We start from the raw sequence: 23517 nt of genomic DNA on the forward strand, positions 1-23517 counted from the left end.
CGGCTTTCGTAAGCACGAAAGGAAACTCCGTGTGATAGCCGTAGATATGGAAAGAAACAAGAGAGTCGCCATATTCATATGACAGTTAAAAGAAGTAAAAGGAACGCGGAAAACAAGATACGAATACACCAAGCGCGACGCATTTGACAAACTCGCATTGACCCGATTCCTCATGGCCGCGCACCTTTTATTTGGTAAAACGATTTTCATTATACGATTAATCGCTTTCAACGCTCATATAACAGCGTGTTTTTCTTTATTTTGCTTTCGTACAGAACGAGCTTTTCGAAATGTAACACGATAGGTATTAATTTGTAGCTCCATTTGTTGATTGTTTTCGACGATAAATAATGGTCCCCGATTACGTCTCTGCTTTGTTCTTTTACAGATTTGAAAATGCTATTGTTGATTTAGGTCGATTGTTATTGTTATTTCCACTGTTTCATTATATGTCGTTCGGTATGCATTAAAAATGATGATTCTTAAACAAAAAAATAACGATTTGCGTAAATCTCAATAATGTTAGACATGAAAATATACCACATGTGAATTACAGTCGTAAAACAATCAATTCTGACTTGAATGAACATTATTCTTCTTCAACGTCGCACTAAATAACATTTCTATAGTTCGGTTATCTCACATAAGAAAAACCTGTTGATAAAAAGTTCTAAATCTTTCTACGAGAAAATTGAAATTCCCTCGGATTTACGATCGAAGTGATCAAAACCCAGGGCATTCCCGGATACTAAGAGAGAGAGAAAAAAAATCATCTTTTTGGCTCCACCCCCGTAACCTAAACTTAACATCGTAGGAGGCTACCACCTGTTGACTCGTATTTATCCAGTATTCAACTTCGCCGCAGGGAATTCGCAGCGGAATCCAGAGGTTTCCTTTTTTTCCTCACCAAGCGAGATTCAAAGGCGGAGGAGTGAAATAGATAACGCTTGCGCTCACGCGAAAAAGAGCGCAAAATAAAAATGAAAATTCCCGAAGCGCGCAGCCACGCACTACCTACCAGAGTTTCGTATCGCGGAATACTTTTTAAACTGCCGTTTTGCTGCTCTTGTCATTTCTTTGCCTGAATAATCGTGTGGTTGTTTATCGACTATAGGTATAGAGAAATTCTGTTAACATTAGTTTTAGGCGAAACGTAAATAATTATTAATGAAATATTCTTTTGCTCCTGAACAACCTTTTTCAATGTGGAAAGGAGTATTTTTTATTATCAAATTGTAATTAAAATACCAGATTGCAATCAAATAAAACACGATGTAAATTCTTTTAAGAACTGTACAATGTCTTATCTTAATTTCGATTTTTAAATTTCTAATCTACGTTAATATCAAACAGTTACAACAATTATATATCAACAAAGGTTCTCTTGTTTTGTAATACCAAATAATTGGAGATGATGTTGCGAAGTGCAGGTACTATGACACTTTAGCAATTGACAGCAAAGCAATCAAATGGAAAACAAAGTCGATTCCCGAACAAAATCTACCAGTGCCATTGATTCAATGTACACTGATATAATTTCAGCTCTATTGAGATATTACTTGCTATAATCGCCGACGTACAAGCATACGAGCCTCATTAAGTCCGTTGCGAATAAAATTGAAGGTTTATAACGTACAAGTCGGGGCATGAGATTTACCGGAATTGCATCACGAATTTTAGGTTTAACGAAAAGTTACTAATGCACAGTTCTTTTACAAAGATCGTTAAATGATGTTGTTGAGCGATAAAAGGAAAAATATGTTTTGGAATTAGCAAATAATAATATCATTAATATAAAATAATATCACTCACCGAAACATATTTAAAGCTCCCACGAGAGGTATGAATTACTGAATGTATCGCATGACGACGCATTCAGTAGCTTAAACGTCGCCTACGGGGTGCGAAAGAGTATCTATCGTTGCGTTGCATATAAATCGACGAGACGCGAGATGTCACTATAATGGGAGTGCAAGTCCGGCAGCCGTATAACGATGTCTTTTGTGATATATTGACGTTCTGATGTGTGTGTGTGTGTGTATAAGAAATTCTCAGAGAGTTTTTACTTTTGTGTCACTATATGATATTTGTGTTAGAGGACTGTTTTCTATGACTGGCAAATGAGAAATCTTGTTGTGTATGTTCTATAGATCATGTATACATAAAAAAAATGATGGCGTTTTGAATTATGAGTCAAAAATACGTATGGTTTTTAAAAAAGTAGGAAAATTTGTGTGTATTCGAATGTCACTTTATCATTTTGTTTTTTTTTTCACATTATAAAATTTTTTGTGGTAGTATACGATCAATAGTAGACGATGCGCACTTTAAATGACTATCGAACGAGAACAATAGCAATGTAGGGCAAAAACGAAAGAAATCTATGCTAGATAGTTGTGCTCCTAGAAAGAAGTAATTTAAACACAACTTATTTGTAAAAAATCAGTATGTGCACGATATTTTTTAATAGCTCATCGACTATTGGTTGAAATTCTTGTTAAATTTTGTTGCACTCATGTTTACTACATTATTAGATGATAATTCGCTTGTACCCTCTTTTTAGCGATTATTAAGTAAGTTACGGCACGGAAAGTAAATAAAAAAATAACGTTCAAAAAACGTTTATAACGTTTGATGTGTTGCTTTAAAACATTGCACCACGTTAAATATAGTATTTTGATATATATATATATATATGTGTGTGTGTGTGTGTACACGCACACACGCTTATGCAGCCTCAGTATCTTAATTGGCTTTCTCGCTGCGACAAGACTCACTCCACCAACGTAATTAAGTATGATAATTACGTCGTCCTCAATAGAAGGATAATTTTTGGCTATTATGTTATCACTGCTGAGATGCAATTTTTTTATTGAATAACTAATGGTGATATCGTTTTGAACGGAATTTAGTCAACGGTTGGCATTAATTATATTTCAAATGTTCTTTCTAATACGCAAAATTTAAACATAATAAAAATATAAGATAAGCATAATTAGTAAGAGAAAAAATAGCATTGCATTATCCTACACAGTTTTTACGACGCACACACATGTCTGACCGCACCTTGACTTTTCTACTTTGCACCCGAGCGCCAACCCTCATGCTAAATAAATCTTTACAGCAAACAAGTTTCACACTTGTGCGCTCTCTCGCCGCGAGCAAGTTGGTGCGCGCGTTACATGCCGCTTTAAGCATAAATTAACCTTCCGGCAGTATACATATACGGCTGGTAAAGCCAGATAGACAAACGCTTTCCTCGCGACGACGACCACGACTGAAAAGCGTGTTTGGCCCTATTAACTGCGACAACGCTAAGGCGCGTTGCTCGTCTCTCTCTCTCTCCCTCCCTCGTCCTCGTTTCGTCTCTTTACTAATCAAGTTAACGCCTATCCTCCTCCTCCATTCCTCTTTCGGCAGCTCGACTTTGTTTGCTTCATCATCCTTTCGCTTCTATTCTACGTCATTTACATTTCAGGCTTAACAAAGTGAAAATTGAGATTCTCTTCTTCTACCTACTCAGAGCTTTTTAACGAATTTTTAATAGAGGACTCCGGCACTTTAGTACACTTTCTCTATCTCTCTTTCGCTTTAATATTCACTGAACTAAAGTGGACATTATATGGAAATTGGACCACTTTTTTACTAGTTAATCTTCACTCAAGAATAGCATTTCATATCTTCCATTTAAGAGAAAGTTGTCTTTATCGAAGCGTAAAATCTCAGAGATTATTAATTTTAACGAATGCATTGCTGGCGACATTACTTGCTTATTTTTTCCGTGAAAAGAGGCAGTTGACACTTGCTGTATAGTGTTGCCGTTTCAGCAAGAATTCAACGACGACACGACAAAAGCAAAAGAAAAGGCCTACGCGCGGTAAAAGATCAACGTAGCTCTCTCTCTCTCTCTCCCTCCCTTTCTCCCTCCCTCTCTTTTTCTCTCTCTTCGGATATATGCGGCACAAAGTCTCATTTTTTCCCCAAGCCGATCCCCCAATTTCTCCTCGTTGCCAATCGTTGGAAAGAGATCCCTTATCCGACGCTTCAAGGATGCCGCGGGCCATTATAAAGCCGACGCGATATTGCGCTCGTGAAACACGAGAGGAAGAAAAAAAGCAGAAACGCGTGCTCCACTTTTCCAGCGAGCGCGTGACTCTATTCGTTCGGCTTACATCTCGCATTGTCTGCCTTCCATGCTTAAGTTGTTGCTCGCTTGCTGTTTTTTGCAAGCATCCCCTATTGATTATCTACGTTTTCGTTCAATTTTCTTTTTTTAAGAATTTTCGTGGCGATTAATAGCGTGTACGTCGAGTAGCTTGATTTTGAAAATTCAAAAACAACTTTCCTTATTCACAGTCGACTTTTGCTTTCTCTTTTACTTCATTTGCTTCATGCTGAAAGCTTGGCATTTATTAACTTGCCTGTATGCAGACAACTTCACTGCTTCACACTGTGAGCCATTCGTCTTTATAATCACCCATTCTACTTCCAATAGGCAAGTCAAGTTGCCCATACGCACGCACATATATGTCATCAATTTCAGAATATGTTGATTGATGACTTTTCTCGACTGAAGTTCCTTAGTAAATAGCAGAATCTATATAATATCCAGCTGTGTAGTATATAAACTACACAATATCCAAACATTTTCAGCGCTACTTTTTCTCATTAGATAAATGTATAAGTACTCAATGAATGATGCTTTAACTATTTAAAAAAGCAAAAACCATTACATTTTGTTTATAAGAAACTATTCTATATTGCATGGTTTTTCTGTTCTAATTAAGCTTTAAAATCTTATCCATATGCTTCGAAGTTGAAGCATTAGAAATTTCGTCCTATTAAGAATCGATTTTAATATGACTAAAAATTCTATACAAGATCCAAACAATAAAACTATCCACAAAGCTTTCCATATAAATCGATATATTTTTTTGCTCCATCCTAGCAATTTCGTGACTGTTGACTAAGGAACCATATCAGCGCGAGGATACTGTTAACAATTTACTTATTCTTCAATTTTCATTTTTCACTAATAACTTCGCAATTTTTCAATGCTTAAACAGCCTTTAACCCTCGTACCTCTAGCTAATTTTCCCCATGAAGCATCGGACTACCGCATTTCACCGAACCTACCATATTATACTCCTGCGGTTGCCCTGACGACTATTGTTCCCCGCATTTGCACTCTGTAGGGTATAGGGAGAGTCCACTTTCGCGGGAAAATCAATGCCAGAATCCGTAGCCCCACCTCAGATACTGGTGAAAGACATGTGACAATTTTATTGAATGAAAAAATTTTTAATTTTCCCTCTTCGAGAATCGAACTTCAGTCTTATACGTGGAGGGCTGATGTTAGCAAGGCGGCTTACAATCTCAAATTACAAAGTAATTTTATCAAGTTATACCATAAAAATGTATTATCTTGTTAGACGTGCAATTATCTGAGCTGTTTGCCCAAGCAACAACCTCGCAAATATACTTCGTACACTGAACTCTTACCCTCGTCAAGCTATAGCCTGCCGCGCGTTATTAATCTGTTTGCTGTCTCGCACTCTGTTGCGGTAGCGACCTAACGCTTGCAAGCATTGGAAGACACGAGCTGTTGCTGCTGCTGTTGCTGCTGCTGCTGCTGCTGCTACTGCTGCTGCTGCTGCTATTTGGTAAGGCTTGTGTGCAGTCTTCCGTTCGCTTGCCTGCAGTATTCATGAAAATACCAATATTTTCTCTGTTGCAACATTCTTTTGAATTATGGTCATCCGATTGGAACTTGTTTACAATGTCTGCTCAGAAAGGTATATTGCTACTGTTTCACAGTAGTCAACGGTAATTTTATATCTCTCTAATATACAATTTTTTTCTATGAGTTGTTTGGGTGTGTTGCATCGACTAGCACTACATATACCGATGTAACCAGCATTGGTCGTACGTGATCAGTCATACAATGCAAACTCGTTTATACCATTACACTGTATATAATTTTGAGGACTTGTAATAATTTATCACACGTACAAACATTGAAAGATTACACTGGCCTACAAAATTTCAAAAAAGTCCGGAACCAAAAACCAGTCTTAATGTAACCGAAGGAATTTGACGAGTAGAATTCAAATCCGAACTCAGAATTGCTCCACAAACCTAGACTTTTAAGATATCCTATACTAAACGTGCAAAAAATACTGTTCTTTGCAGTATTTAGGCTTTCCTTACATCGTGAATTTTTATTTATTGCAAATTTGGAAACGGCATTGGATAGAACAAATCTTCTACTTTAAAAAGTACTACCGAAGTTTTTGAAACCGATTATTACAACTAGAGAATTCGTTTATTAAAAAGTAGAAAATCTAGGTTTCAGGTACACGTAATACATGGAAAAAAATTTTTACACTTTTAAACGCATCTTGGTAGATCACATGATAATTTCAGATTCAAAGGTAAAAAATGAACTTTGGTTTGTTATTTCATTTCTAGAAAATTTTTTATTACATATTACGTGTATAACTGAAATCTGAATTTTCTACTTTTCAATGCACGATCTCTCTAGTTGTAATAATCAGTTTCAAAAGATTAAGTAATTCTTTTTGCAAAATTTATTTTTTCCGATTTGCAATAGAATAAAAATTTTCAATGTGAGAAAAGTTCAAAAACTATAAAACACAGTGTTTCTCGCACTTTTAGGTGAGAGTATTTCAAAAACTTAGGGTGATGGAGCAATAGTGAGCTCGAATTCGAATTCACTTCGGTTAGAGTACCTTCGGTCTCTGGTTCTAAAAAAGTGTTGACCTGTGTTATTATCTCATGCTGCAAAAAAAAATTATCACGGTCGAGATCTGACAGTTACCTTGAATACATTATCCTTGGAATACAAATCAAGTTCTTATTCATTTGAAAAGTAATCCTATCTATCAATACTCCAGCATCAAATAATAAGTATCATAAAAGACAAACTTTTTCTACCTCTCTATTTCAATAGGGTCGTTAATTATTCATAATTTCCTAATAATTTGTCGTCTCATTCGCTATCTCGCGCCGTGGTCCAATAGCTATTGCAATGTACGACGCGCGAAATCGGAAGGAATCCGCTCGGCTAATTATACGCGTCAAGGTAGAAGGGCGAAGGGGGGCTGTCGACTGACAGGAGTATTTGCGCATTTGCATATAGGCACTCGTCTGCATCCGGCGCGCATAAACCCATGTATTATGCATACGGACGCGCGAGCGAAAGCGAGTAAGCGAGGTTACCCGCAGTACAGGGCCTACTCCAGAAATTCTCCGTACCTTCGCTACTCTTTATAGATAGCAATTTGTTTTGACATCGTGATCTTCCAAGTAACACTCGTTCACTTTATATGAATATTTTTTTATATTAATACATTCAATGATTTTAATGAGAAAAAGTTTCGAAAATAATTGCTCGATAATTTTGTAATAATATCGCTTTCTTATTTAGCAAATGAGAAAAATATCAACTGACTCCTTCAGTTTGAAAAAATTGTGAACGCTTTATAAAGTAAAAGAGACAGTTCTAATGAAATATAAATATTGAAAAATAAAAGATCTATGAAAATGGTGAAAACTACAGTGGATTAGTTCAAATTTAATTATCGCTTTTCTCAGTACTAATTTATTGCTGTGTAAGCTAAATGTAAAGTGTTGCATTAATAAGGTTTTGATTAATTCCGAGAGTGGCAACACCGCATTTTAAAAAACAGAAAATACTCGTCATCTTTATAATTCCATAGTCGACACAGATGAAATTTCTTAGAGATTCTATAGAATTCAATCTCCGCAATCAAATCAATTCGGAAGTAATTGAGAACAGTCAGGATTTTCGGAATCTCATCAATAGCATACCGATATCAATTGGCTAACAAACTAATACAGAGCGAGCATATAGCAATTCCGCTGAAACATCATTGAAATTCCTGCAACGCAATATCAAAAGTTCGTATCTTCCTTTTCAACGTTGTGAGGTTGATCCGACCTCTTGAAAAATGCACACTTGCCTGCAACGCATCACGTCGAGTTCCATTTTTTTCCTGTTCGTTGCCGAAAAGTTGAGTCGAACGCTCTCCGCCTCTGTTTCTCTCTCGCATAGAGCTCTTCATTCGCTGGGCTGGTTTTCCTCTCCGCGAAAAATTCTGACCAAAGTGCACACAGTCCAGCATATCGCGATGATGGAGACTCTTTTATTTTTTCACCTAGTTCCCGAATGAACGTTCGCTTCTATATCTGCGCAACTACAACTCAGTGCCGATTTTTTTTCCCTACCTCCTGTTACTTCTCCTTCGTTGCTCTACGGAAGAGAGGAGGCATAGAAGAACGAACGCTACTGGCATTTCGCCAGGATTCCCAAGCTCGCTTGCTTTGTGCGCGGAGTCTCCTGCTCCATTGCGCTATATACCTTCGCCTTACCCTAGTTGCCTGCTGGAAAAGCCGCGTGCGCTTAAAAGTGCAATTTTTTTTGTGAAAGTCGCGGATGTGGAATTGATGCTCGAGGGATGATTGATTGGTTTCACGTTTGCTTTTTACTTTACTTCGCACACACTCTCTGGTTGATGATGCTCGTAGGTGCCAGAATTTTATTTTTCATGGAAAAATTGCACGTGTGTGTAGGCACAGGACATTACTTTCGATATTGAATGCTTCCTTACCGATTTTACACGTTACAACGTATTGCATTTTGTACACTATTATTTGTTGTGTTTTCATTTATTATCATCCTTGCTGCTCTTTCGTGATGTTTTATATTCACTTCTTCTGCGTGAATAATAAATGAATCGTGTTATTTCTCATTTTCTATGACTTGTGAAAATATTGCAGATAATAAATTCAGTATTAATTTACGATACGCGAAAGAAAAATAGTACCTGTAAAAGCATGTTTATTCCTAAAAAATAGTTTGCACTCTAAATGAATATTTCACAATATAAATAAATCTACACGCAAACGGAAAGATACTAGTATTAAAATATTTCAAAACTCAATTCACTTTTAAACAATACACTACAGCTATCAAAATTTTCCGCTCACATTTACCGATATATAAATACAATGAGCATAATACAATATAATCTTCCTCTTGAATCTCAATAAACATCAGATTAACGAACGTAAAAGAAACATTGAGAAACAAAAATAAAGAGAGAGAGCAAGCGAGGGAGAGAGAGAAAGAAAGCACGATGAGAATACATAAAAAAAAAACGATAAAATGTCGATGCAGCTCGACAGCTTTAGAAAGAGCATTGTTGAGCGTTAATAAATAAACCTCGTACTTGCGCGCTCGCCAAAGCTGATTTTCAAGCTTCGTGTAAAGGGGAAGCCTGTCGAGCAGATTACTTCCGGTTGGCCGCTGCAAACGCCACGACTACCCTACTTTCGCTTTGCTATAGAAGAACAAGAGGATGGCGCAAATGCGCACGTGCAAAAGTTATCTCGGCTTGATGGACAAGTTGAAACTGACTGATTTTGACAAGGTGCTGTAATCGGCGTTGAGTGTTCATTAGAGGAGTTGATGGTGGAATGGTTATAAGGTGGCGTCGAAACGTTCCAATGTTTCTATAAGATGAAGTTATAAGGTAAGAATTAAAAATAAAAATTACTACTAGTATTATTAGAATATATGGTTCGAACATAGTGCAATGTTTTCCCAACAACCGCACATAAATGATGTTAGTGCAAATCAATTCAATAATTCATAGGTGGAATAAAAAAACTAGCAGGTATTTTTATATCACGTTATGTCGTTAATAATACTAAACCATTATTTTCTTGCGTTATTCTTCACAATTCTTTCGAATATTCTTTTTGTTATGAAAGATTCTAGTAGCCAATTTATTTTTTATCGATTCTTACTCGGATTTTATATGCAATCAAAAAAGTCAATGCTGTAAAGATTCATGTATACAGTTTACTTATAACGTTTATGTATTTTCAAGTATTGATTACATTATTTTTTTTTTGCCTTTCGAGTTTATTATACTCAATAGCCGTACCTCTGTCCTAAAATATTCGTTATCATGAAAGTTATGAAAGTCTGTCAATTTTTAAGGCTTAATTAGAATGACTGAATTTCATGAAGAAAAAAATATACATCAACAGATTCACAGAGACAAAGTTGATAGACGGATGGAAAGAACAAAAAGAGAACGCTTCAATGGAGGCACATAAAAAATTCTGCTTTTCATAGTCGTTCTACGATCAGTCAATAACATCACAGCTTCGTTCTTTTGCGTGACTATCCTATCTTTAAAAAATGATGAGTCGCCGACATCCAGTGTTATGATTGGTTGATACTAAGAAAGAGCGCGAATATTTGGATTTTCGTATATTTGAAAATATTTGTATTATATATCTAGGGCAGTATGAAACTTATATTGCAGCAATAAATTCAATTTATGAATAATTAAAATGGATAATAATCTGCAAAAATGGAAATATGCCGTTAATAAATCGTTTTAAGTAAAATAAAAAATAATGATTTCAGAGTATGCTGGAATAATTTGATTACCATCTTTGAAATTAATAGTGTCGTTTTAAAATGTTATTGACAGAGAGAAAAATTTAATAGAATAAAGAGAAGATAATTACATTTTAATTTTTTTACATTCATAAAGTGACAGCTTTGCGAGAAACGGCAAATAATTATCAGAATATTAAATTTGAAGAAGAATGTTCACGAATGTTGTCAACGAGGAAACCAGAGAACATTCAATGTTGAAAGGTATTACTAATATATAGTAATAGGTATATTGCTAATGTCTTAGAAAACCACTGTTATTGACTAAAGTTCTGATTGTATGATAACAGAATATTATCGTACCACCAATAGATAACAGATATAAAAATTATTTACATAGTTTATATAATCATATAAATAATAGAATTCCGTTATGTATACGATTATATAAATAACAGCAAAATAACAATAAAGTACGCGAAGCGCGTTAAATAACGCTAGTAGGAAACAAAAGAAATATTTTCGATCAATTTAATTATGCTGATACGACATCATCTCTTTTTCCCTTTTTTAACACGTCGTCATCGTGAAGAAAAGTAAATTGGTCAAAAAAAAAACAAAAACGAAAGAATCCACACGGACAGCGTTAAAAAGTGACTTATGCACGCGCGAATGACAATTTAGTCCTCTCGGATCTACTATATTCTTTTTTATTAACATGCCCTCTACAGCAACAGAGGCTTGGAAATTAAATTAACGCTCGTATACTTTATCCTTTTCCCTTTTCAGCGAGTTATTATTATTTTTGCACGCCATTGTCTCGACGTTTTACCACCCCCCCCCCCCCGCAATTAAACAAGGCACAAGCGAAAATAATGCCATTCACGACAGAATGAGAGAGAACGAAGAGGCTCGCCCACTTTTCCACTACTTATGCACGCAAATCTGTCGTCAGCCGCAGCGCTACCGAGTTTTTTCACGGGTCATTGATCCTCATCATGTAGATTGGCACGTCAAGTCGACCCCCCGCATACTGGCCATTGAGCGCTACGTGGCATTTGTCGAGCACTCTCTAACCAAATTAAGCTCGCGTCGAATATGCCTGTCGTGAAAGATGACAATTTATTATCGTCGTTGAGATTTCTTTAGCCCGTGGTAATTTCAAATTACGTGATGTATCGATAGAGTAAAAATTATGTAATTACCCGAAAAAAATCTTAGGCTCATTTAGAATTCAGTAATACAGCAGTTCACAATCACTTCTCCGTTGTTGTGAAATAATAATCAATAAATTGTCATAGCGTGGCTTTCGATCATCCGACTCGCCGATAATTTGCTTCCATGAAATAATAAGCAGCGTAAAGCGCGACGCGCACTCAAACGAATAATAATTAAACCGAAAATTATGCGCATTTAACGCGCTTGATAAACGCCGCATGCAGACAAAGCAAACTTTCCAAAAATATAATATAAAATAGCGCATAAAATTAATTCTGGCGTAAGCTTCGCCGCAGCTATTTCAATTTGCAATTCCACAAATGCGCGCTAGCGCTGCTACCGTTGCTGCCTGGCGAATCATAAAGTCGGGAATAATTTCACGCTTTGGTCGGAAAATTTTCGCAGCGGCGGAATGATCGACCAGTAGTAACAGCAGCACCAGCACCAGCAGCGAAATGCCATATAATCGTAAAGACTTAAGTGAGACACATGGCGGCATCTGCGCCGCCGTCGCCGTCGCTGAAAACTTCCCTCGCTCCCTCTCGGCCCATTTAACTCGGCTATATTGCAGCTTTATCTGCGCGCTAGATCATCTGCAGGCTCAGTGCTCTACGCGTGGGGCGAGCTCTGCTTCAATTTTTTCAATTGCTAGCTCGTCAAATGCAATATCTTCGCGATTGTGAGGTGGTAATATTGAAATATTGTCTCGGTGAATCACCTTGAGCTTTTTGTTTTTGAGGAAAAATACAATATTTCGATCAATCATTCCAAGCTTTTCGCTTTTGCGGCAAGCAGCGATTTACGACCACTGTCGAAGAGGCTTTATTGAAAACAAAGTGATACTCCAAACGACATTTTAATTGCTTCGAAAACTCACTGCTAAAGTCATGGTCCTGTAGTGCGAAGACACGACAGACGTGCGTCATAGGAAGAGCGCACTCTAAGAAGAATACGCCCGGCTTATCTTCCGAGCATCATTTACAGTTTCGCTCTTGTCCGACTCGGTTTCCCACGCGCCTGTCCGCTTTGGCTTTTCAACTGAGCAGCAGTTGCGGTTCGCGACGACGACTCAAAGTCAAGCGGGCAAAATGCATATATAGAAGATGAGACACTGTAGAAAGAGACAGAACTTTCTTTTGAAAACGGTTCGGCTGAGAAAGGGGTTAAGCGGAATCATGATTCTTGTGATTGAGAACTTTTGCTCTACGAAATCAATTTTTATCCTCTCATTTCATTATACAAAGCTGTTCATTTTTCTTCTTCTTTTGTTTGGTGTATAAAGTGTCTTTGATATCCATTTTTCTTTGTGAGGCTCGGGTAACGTTAGATTAATTATTTACATCTGGCTTAACGTTATCTTTCACCTTAAAATATCAGATATACCGTGATCGTGGAATGCAGAATCTTGTGTGGATCTAAAACCATATCAAGTCAACATTCTTGGGTATACTTAAACTCTGACAGTGCCATCGTCATCAGCATTGTCGTAACGACCATTACTACAGGCGGAACAACGATATCCTTACGCAATAGTGCAGCTACGCGTCTAATTTGTCATTCTATATAGTAGAGCCCGTCATGAGTGTGCCATACTCGTACCACGAAGCTTGAGCAACGTTTTATCAGTTGCCAATTGATACTCCCATCGCCAAGTCTCATTACATCGCATTTAATTAGAGTGAGAGCAGAGAGACTCACCTGATAGTCCATGTAGTTCCCATAACCCATGTGGTTGCAGGTGCAGGCGCAGGCCTGAATGTGTCGACGCATGTCGAGCTCGAGCTCCTCGCCACAGAGCCCACCTCGGCCCATGTCACCCATGCAATAGCCGCTGGTGCAGTAGAGCTGTGGCGGCTGCTGCTGTTGCTGCTGGCTAGTATCGGTGGTACTTTGGTCGCCGAGGAGGTAAGCGTCGTCCAAGTAACCACCCATACGTGATTGTGGCCTGGCTGGCTGCTGTTGCTGACTCTGCTGGCTTTGCTGGTCATCGTAACCGAGCCTTGACGGTGGCCTTTGGTACGCGCCAGTTGGCACCGAATCCTGCTGATCACACCGAGAATTCCTCATTATGCTCAAGGATTGACTGAGAGAGAGAGAGGGAGAGAGAGAAGCTTTAGAGCTTGTGGCTTTTCCGCAGTCCAAGGAGTACTGAGATCGACGTGATTAGGGATGACGACAGCATTGCAATGGATCGGTCTGACGGTTATCGGATACGTGGAATGGGGCAAACGTTTCCGGAATTTGCGCGCGGCTTTAGTCGTTTGCGCTATAGAGGAATTGACCGTGCTAACACTGTATAGTTATGTGTACGGGGGGAGGGAGGGATTTTAATGCAGCTTTGTTTGTTAGTGAGGCAGTACTTTGGAAATTATGTTCTTGTTGGCAAGCTATTTGCCTTTTATTAGTATTTGCAACGGACTGTTTCCATAAATTATTTTTATATAATTCTTAGAGCTTGAAACTAGACCATCGAACACGATAGATTACTATTAAATTGTCTGCGAGAAAGTAAAATATTTGTACCAAGTATAATCTATTTTATTAAATGGATTAAAATTATATTGAAAATTATTGTTGTATGGCATTATGAACCCAAGTAAATCTATATTGTCACCATCCTGAGAGGAATCAATCACTGGTAGACATTATTCATCTCTAAAGTCTTAAAAATTTCAAAATTCTAAGTTGATTTGGTAAATCACAGCTACGACTTTTCAAAAGCCTCAAGATTTCAAAAAGTAAAGTTTTCAAAAATTAGCATGAAGCTTTTCAGTAAGTTGCTTTTCTAATTATATACTAAATTAATGATAATTACTTTGACCTAATATCCAAAATATCTATGTTAGGGATCAAGGTCAATAATTTCCAATCCAAAAAGAGTAAATCATTATTCGGTAATGCAACCAAAAAACCTAACACCAATATCTTCGGACAAAGTCACGAATTAGCACTCCACTACTAATAAATTACCCGATTTAATAGCCTTCACTATTATAAAAAGCGTATCTCCTAATAAAATAATCGTCAAACCATGTCTTTATTTAGCCTCAAGTCATTCTCTAATAATTATAAATTATCAAACAATAATCAAAATCAACACAAAGTATAGTTCCCTGTATAATAATAATACAAACTAGGAGACTTACAAAAATGTTCTAAATAATAAACTAAGGTGTAAAATACCGCTTAAAACTCAACAAAACATAGATACTGGCATAGAAATTCTAAACAATAATATCCACGTAGTTATCAACATAGCAATTCCAAAATATTTAAAAAAATTAAAATTTTATACGGTTAACTCCTAATCAGGATAAATCCGATAAAAGAAACACAACGTATGGCAACAACGTAGACTACAATCAGCCAAAACAAAGTGTAATCGATCAATCAAAGAATTAAAAAAATTATTTTTAAGAAAAAAATGCGGTTATAAACAAGTCTTTGAAAAATCAAACTGCTATAGAGGCGTTCAACTACTCACTCTGAAAAGTAACAAAATATAATAAAACAACTCAAACAATTTTCTTCACGCATTATAAAAGCTGAGATGACATGAGCAAGAACTAGCAATAATGAAGTTACTACATTTGTTAAACATTTGAAAAATGTATCCCCCCCCCCCCCCCCCCCCCCCCACTCCTCCCGTAATACAGCATAACAATAGATGAAGAACTCACGTTATTAAATATTACCCAAGCTAATAACACTAATTACACAATTGAAAATATAAAAATCCCAGAAATAAATAACATAATTACTAGCCTTAAACCAAAAAGATTCCATAACATGACAAAATTAATAGAAAATTACTAAAGGAATTACCTATAAAAGTAAAATGATTTATTACTACAGTGATAAAAGAAATATTTCGACAATCTTATTTTCCTGCTGTACGAGAAATAGTAACAATCACACTCATCCCCAAACTAGACAAATCAATCGAATTTTATTCATCCTGTAGACTAATCAGCCTATTTCCTACATTTTCAAAAGTCTGCGAAAAAATAATAATCAAAAGACTAAATAAAATACTGCTGAAACAAAATATTATACTCAATCATGAATTCGGTTTCCATAACAATCATGCCACAATAGTACAAATAAACAGAGTAACCACTAAAATCCAGAATATTTATCAAAGAAAAGAATATTGTAATGCAATATTTCTTGACATAGCCCAAGCATTTGATAAAGTCTGGCACAAAGGCTTACTGTATAAACTTAATAAAATTGTACCAAAAAATCTCTATCTATATACTCTGAGAACCATAATTAAACCACAGAAATTTCAAGATTAAAATAAATAACGAAACTACTAAACACTGTATCCAATAAAAGTCTACATTCCTTAAGGAAGTATTCTTGGTTCCATATTATATTCTATTTACACCTATGATCTGTCAACCACAGAAAATATTAATATTACCACTTATGCAAACAACATAGCTATTTTACATACGCACGATACTTCGTTATAAATGAAATAATTAGGAAGGGCGTCAACATATCAACTATAAAGGAAAAAATAGAAGCTGCCCGCAGAAAGTACACCGACTAATGAAAGAACCTAATTAACTTGCAAAGAATATAATGCATACAACTCCAGGAGTATCAAGATCGGAGAAATACAAAACACCATTTTATCAAATTTAAAATAATTCTGTGACATAAAAGTAAATTCATTTTTTCTTTAGTTTTTTGGCACTGATCATTGAAAAAGTACGTTCATGTAATATATTAAAAATCACAATGTTACCCATTTTGTAGGATTATTTACTTATTTTCGCCAGATGCGTTGTCAATATAGGTGAAAATAAATGAAAAGAAAAAAAATAACCCTCATTATATGAGGTCATTAACGTCCATCCACTGTTTTTATCCAAAAGTCTCGCAAATCCCGTGTCAGCCAACTAAATCCCGCACACACGTACTCACACGTGGAGGTTGACTATCGGGACGTTAATCAATTAAGTAATACGAGGCGTAAAACGTTAGAGAGGAGAGAGGATGGAAACAACAACGGCCATTTCCGGTCGACCTAGATCCCCCCCCCCCCCCCCCCCGATTCTAATCGGCTTACATTCTCCACAAACGTCCCGTTGACCCAGAAAACGCCACTGCTGCTGCTGCTGCCGGCAGCAAGAGATGGAAAAAGTTTCTTTCCGTCTTGCTTTCCAATCTCTTGCTTTTGCCAGAATTACATGCCGTAACTGCCCTGTCAAATGGCTATCGTACACATGTGTATATGTACCTATGTATTAACGAGCAGACCAATACCTGCAAGCCTGTATCTATCAGATCACTATAGATATTTTATTTTACTACCTTACCTAATTAGGTTTCTATTTAATATATACGAAGAGCAGTGCTTGACTAATAATACCTGCGTAAATTAAAAATTTACTTTGAATAATATAATTAAGCATTTGAAGGCAACTAAATCAATAATTACAAAATACTCGCTTTATTACTCGATGATCGACTGAATTATAAATATGAATGAAATATGTATAAAGTATCATTAATAATTCACTCATTGATCTTCATCTGCTTTATATCAGTAATTCAAGTTCATTTATAAGTGAATAGCAATCCACTCTAAAAAATCTTTGATTGATGTTTCCAATATTTAGCAGGTTGAAAGAAAAATTCAAATGGAACCTGTTAAATTTAATACCGTAAATAGATTGAACGAAAAAAATGTAAACCAGCCAAACAAATAATCAAGTTCACACTTTCAAAAACGTCGCCATGCTTGCAATGTACTTTTTCTTTGCAACATGAGCAAGTTATTAACGTTGTTAAATTCGTTGCTCATCAAAAGTTCTATTCAAAACCCTTGCACTTTAATTACATTCTAGAGCAAAGTAATAAACTCAATTTGGATTTCTAAATTGTCCTGCGCTTGTCGCAACGGTGACGAGTCATAACAAAACATGAATCTGGTCGTAAGCATCGTTGAATAATGAGCGATTTGCCGTTACTAATTAATAAACAAACGTATTTATTGCCATTCGTTTGTATTTACGTCGAATGTAGTATTCTCCGAATTTCGGCGTTAACTAAATACTGTTTTCAATTATAATGCAATAAATATCGAGGTGAAAGCTTGAAACGCTACGTATATTTATGACTCGTTAATAAAGCTACCAGAATAAGCATCGTACATTCAGTTCACATATGCATCGATGTACGTTTGTACATTGTAATTGTCTAATAAATTGGATAAACATCAAAATAAAAAGAAAATTTCTTGAAAAATGCATTGCCATGCATGCGCACGAAAGCAATTCATTTTGATTCACTCGTTGTAACACGATAATAAAATTCAACGTAATCCTCCCTTAGCAACGATGTATTACTTCCTTTTCCTGGTTACTTTTGGTATCCGACATTCTCTCTTCTTAGTGGACTCTCTCTCTCTCTCTCTCTTTTTCTTTCTTTCGCCGCATGCTCTGTAATAATACGAAGCTCACACACGTGGGGATGGCTTTATGCAATTCGCATCTAGCGCATTCCATGCTTCTTTCGCTCTTTGCATACAAGTACACATTTGTGCGCGCGCGGAGAAGCGGCACCGTACGCTGAGGCTTTGTTGCGGCTGCCTGCAGTGTGCACGTGTGTGTGTGCACCCGCCAGATGCTTACCACAGAGAGACGGTGAGTGAAAATATTTTGAAGTTTTTCTGAATTGCAAATGCACACACGCGCACGTACACGCGTACATTTTTCGTGGCGTTGCGTTGACAACGCTATGAATGATTTTAAGTATTTTTTTTCCCATCGCACAATGCAATTATAGAAAAATCTCAAATCCCTCCACGTCAGTTCCATAAAATATTTAAAAAACGGATTTACGTTAAATTTCTTTCATTCGAATCTAGATTTTCATTAAATTTTCATGGGAGCGAGTCGTTTGAAACATCTCTCTTTTTCTTGTTCGTAATCCGTTATCCTTTTCGGATGCTGCCGCTTTCGTGTGACGTTTATGGGTTGGGTTGGGTTGGGTTGGCCATGTCGCTTTGATTCGGAGGCTTATTTCCCGCGAGTCGCAAACAATGAGGGTAATCCAATAAGATTCTTTTGATACGCGGACGTTCGAGAGATTCGAAAAAGAAAATTTCGTGGAACGCGGAATCCTCCGCCAAACAAGCCGTAAAGCCGCATTTGCCCGGTAGCCAGCGTAATAACAAGTGAAACAGTCGCAAAATGAGCATATCGCGAAATTTTTCAAGCGGGTAAACACGCTTGCTCGCGCGCGCGTTGCAGGCGCATCAGCGGTAATCGGATAGCGCGCATCAATTAGCGGACTCGAGCCCGCGGACCCCGGGGGTAGCCAAGACTTGCTCCACGCATCGTCGTCCCGCGTGAATGCGTTGATTATGTAACTGACCTACCCCCCGTGTGTTAGTGAAAGAGAGAGAGAGAGAGAGAGGCAGAGTAGAACTGCTTGGATTCGGTCCAACTGCGTCAACGTCAATAAATAATCCTGATTGCTACGTGGCTCTCCCGGTCTCTCTCGCGGTATATTATTAGGCAATGCGAGTGCAGTCAGCTTGAAATTCTCGCATTGCATAATACCCTGATGGATATTTTCATTATGCATGGCTAAGGACTACCGTGATGAAAGCGAGAGGGTTTGTCAAACGACTATGAATAACTATGTCGCTCTATCACAGTATAGCAGTTTGAGGAATGAAATATATATCTTTCTCATTGGCTTTCAAAAGTAAGTCTGACTGGGAATCAAATTTTCTCCAAATTTTCCAGGGAAACGTCAAAGTTGTAACGGCTCTTTGATCTCATCATACGTAACATCCAAGTCAATAACAAGTCGATACTATTTTTCTTCAAAGAAATATAAATTCACTTTGAGAAAATAAACTCAATCCGTATAGTTTTTTTTTCTTTAATTTTCATTTAATGCGTTAGTTTATTAATTTATTTGCTGAAGGGATCCAAAATTAATAAAAATTTTCAATGTAGATCAAGTCGATACATTTCGCTACGCTAAAGTAAAATTTCTGAAAAATGCGCACTGGCTTGAAGTGCTCGATTCGTTTGCCCTCGACGCAGCAGCTATGCTAATTATCGTAGTCGCAAAAGAGATACGCCAAGCCACTCAGTAAAAAAGCATGCCGCAGGGGAGGCAACGCGCGCTGCACACGTGACCTTAATCCGCCTCTCTCTCTCTCTCTCTCTCTCTCTCTTTCCCTTGGATCTGATGCGAGCGTTGAGAGGTAACCACAAGGAGATTTCGGTCTATTACCTGTAAGCGCATCACGCTGCGCGTAGCCTTATTTGCGGCCTTTTAAACAAATTGACAGAGTCTCTCTCTCTCTCTCGCGCACTCTTTTAAAGAAGGTAATCTCTGAAGTTCCTTTCAGCGCGCGAGTTATCTTTCCAAGTAAAACTTATAACTTGTGAAATTGAAATCTGCTCTACGACACTAATTACGGCTTAACTTTCTGTGAAATTTGATGCTTCACGTGATAAAATTAGAGCAGCATGCGATCATCGAATGATTTATTAGCGCATAAGCCGTTGAACCGCAAGCTTGAAACACGAGCAACATCAACGTACATAATGAACAACTGCAACGGCGGCATTAAAATTCATTCCCGTAATCAGGAGAGCTGAGAGCCACAGCATAACTAAGCGAGAGCGCTCGTCTGTAGACTGTCCGAAACATAAAACTTGAGATTATTTTTCGTTTGATCTCCATAAACAGTGTGATTAGAGCGCGGAAGTACAACTTCGCCGCTAATCCTCCTGTCGCAACGGTTTCTACCAAAACTCTAAAATTGTGTTTTATTGAACAACAATTTTGACTGCGTTAGCATAGAACAGAAGCCAGGCGCGCGATAAATCATGTAAATTAGAAAAGCCCCACGCGAACAAAGCCCACGGGCAAAGCTTGGCCAGTATTTCCTCTCCGATAGCGAGCCTTATCGACATTTTTCCCGGAGGGCGCGCGCACAAAAACACAGCGTTAGCGGTATGCCCCCCCCCCCCCCCCCCCCCCGCCCGCTATGCAACCGCGCGCTATCCCTCAAAAAACGCCCGGGCCAGGAAATTTATGCCCGAAATAAAGTAAAACAAAAACTGCCGCGAATCAATTACCGTGACAAATGTGAAAGCCTGCAATTGGATGAATCTCCTCGTAGAATAACGCTAATTGTCAGAGCACGGCTAAACTACGAAGGAAGATACGGATAGATGCTCGCGGCAATCCCACTAAGCGATGACGCACGTCTGCTGGGGGAAAGTAGTGGATTTCATTGCAGTTTTACAATCAACAACCGTGCGCCCATTTAGCATCGTCAGCGAGGCTGAATTATTTCCGGACCGGGATTCGGATTACAATCTCTCCATCGTGCTAAGCTTTTCGATTATGTTCCAATTGATTTCGATTCTCCGCAGTGGATTTAGCGTATTCGCTCGCGAAAATACGAGGCCCAAAACAAACGACCACTAATAATGCACCTGTGTCATTTCCCATCAATAGATGTCATCTGCATTGTATGTACACGCGTAGCAGAAAAAAAATATTCGAACAAGCTCATTATGCAGGCTATTATCCAGCTAAATGATTTATATCTCCATGCAACGTCATCAGACTGTACACGATGGATAGAAAATTTAACAATCAACTATTGTTTTACATTCCCTTGTTCTTTATAAGAGATAAATTATCTGCGATGGAATTATTCAATATTGCATTGAGAAATAATGGCTAAAGTCATTCATCAATTCGATAAATATTATAATGTAACACTAGTAGCGATTCTCAAAAATGTAGGCAATAACCACTCAAATACTACTTTACAATAACACAAACGTGCATGAATTAGTCGTTTGAAACGTGGCGCAGCTTTTTGAAATAGCAAATCGCTCGGTCATTCTGAGAATACGCTAAAAAATAATTACGAACTTGTGAGTACGAGTCGTCGCCATAAGGTGTTCTCCGGTGGCAATCGTCGTAGCACCTGGTGTCATAGCCGCTGGGTGGTCTGGGATAGGGCTCTTGCGCAGCAGCTGCAGCTGCGGCGGCGGCGGCGGCAGCCGCAGCGCAACAGTCAGGTATCTGAGCGGCGTAGGCCTCGTAAGGGCACTTGTCGAGCTGCGTGCAGACGGGCAAGCGATCTTGCGTGCCTGCTCCAGCGGCCCCGTAACCCAAACTAGCGTGATGCATATCGCGCACCCACGCCTCAGTGCACGCCAAGCCTGCCCATTCTCTTTTTGCTCCTGATGCTATGGGCCTTCTCGCCCGCTACTGCGACAGCATCAGGTCCTGCCGGCGACTTGCTGAATCCTCGACTTTCGTGATTCTGATCACGTCGACTGTCTCTCTTCGCCCAACATCATTTCCACTCGCTTTTCTACTTCTGAACGATTTATGCCTGGGCAGCTATAACAAACAGAGACATTCTTTTAGCAATGATAATTGATCTATTGTATTGCGTCAATGGCAAAGTGAAATCGAGCTTTGTCTACTTTTAATATTAATAAACGGCTGTCGCGTTTTTTCTTCAATCATTAAAACCCCTTCCAATATACTATTAACTTTTCTCGATAATGGGACCGCAGAGAAAAAAGATTCTAATGATTATTGATTTTGTAATATATCGCCGACGCATAATCTGGCGATATCTATTCGCAAGGTCTAATTGATCGTGAAAACCGTCCGTTTCATTAGCGGAGCTAATGTACGTGAATGCACTGTTGGAAAGTAAGCGTATAACCCATCCAAAAGCAATACAATCGTGTCTAAATGAACGTGGAAGAAGCCGTTTGCCGAAGATCCCTCGAGCTTAAGTTTGCTCGCGTGTACACCTACAGACATTCAACCGTAGCTCGACCGTTACTACTTATGGCCTCGGACCTTTATCTTGCCTGAAGGCTTTCGCCCTTGTTATACGCTTTACGCGCGCGCGCGTGTGTGCTGTACTGGTAGTATTCTTTTTCGGCTGAAAGTGATGGCGGTACATAATTGAAGTTGTATGGTGATTTCTAATTACGTTTAATTGATTGAACTATGAGTATTGGGAGACCTGCAGATACTGAAATAGTCTTTCGGTCCGTCCGTCGAACGATTATCAATTAGTAATGTATGAAAAGAGATTCTTTTTGAAATTGAAAACACTTGATTTTTCAACAGACTTACAACATACATAATTAAAATGAATAACGAAATTTCTGGTAACAATAATTCATTGAAGTTACTCTGCACATTTGACTTGCATTCAACTATCTCAAGGGAATTTGAACTGTCTAATTTACTTCAAGTGTAATTGCTTCCAATATGGAAATACTAAAATATTGTAGCCTCGAAAACTATTAGACTCGGGTAGTCTTTATTAATCTACACAAAGTTTTGATTTGCAGTTGCGCGAACGAGGAAGCTACTGTATAATGCATCGAAGAATTCATAAGTGTCCATTCCCAGTGGATGTAGAGTAACTTAAGTATCCATTATTCATCTGTTTCTAGTTTGTCAAATCATCTCTTCCTGTCCTAAGTTTTCACAACAACACTTGTCGCCACAGCTTCCCCCTACCATATACACTGGAACTTTAAATTAGACATCCATTCACACTGACTTTTACCAACTTTCATTCTTTCTTTATCACCCAGTCATGTTGTCAAACTTATTCAAAAACGCGTAATGCTTTGACCTTTTTTTAAAATTCAAGCACTCTTGCCGTGAAGTGGCACGTGCGCGAACATTTTTCGTAATTGTCCCAACAACCACCGAACTACTTGAGAATCAACGAGTTTTTCGTCCGCCCTGCCAAGCGAGAATTCCAAATGAGATTTCAACTTTATTCGTTGAAT

At 37.9% G+C, this 23517-nt stretch overlaps 1 protein-coding gene across 2 annotated transcripts in view; it reads right to left on the bottom strand.

Annotated features, from left to right (window-relative positions):
• LOC131668571 (dipeptidase 1-like) overlaps positions 1-23517 on the bottom strand; it is a 203701-nt gene that overhangs the window by 155036 nt on the left and 25148 nt on the right. The window contains exons 2-3 of one of the 2 annotated variants that reach the window (XM_058942851.1): positions 21614-22090; positions 13376-13717 (exon numbers count right to left, since the gene is read on the bottom strand). In XM_058942851.1, the coding sequence (XP_058798834.1) occupies positions 13376-13717; positions 21614-21874 (603 nt within the window). In that variant the 5' untranslated portion in view covers positions 21875-22090. Of the gene's footprint in view, positions 1-13375; positions 13721-21613; positions 22091-23517 lie in introns of both variants that reach the window. The other variant, XM_058942850.1, reaches the window with a different exon arrangement.

This window comes from Phymastichus coffea, unplaced genomic scaffold, assembly GCF_024137745.1.
Source record: "Phymastichus coffea isolate CEN01 unplaced genomic scaffold, Cenicafe_Pcof_1.1 PCOF00081, whole genome shotgun sequence".
NCBI classification, from domain to species: Eukaryota; Metazoa; Arthropoda; class Insecta; order Hymenoptera; family Eulophidae; genus Phymastichus; species Phymastichus coffea.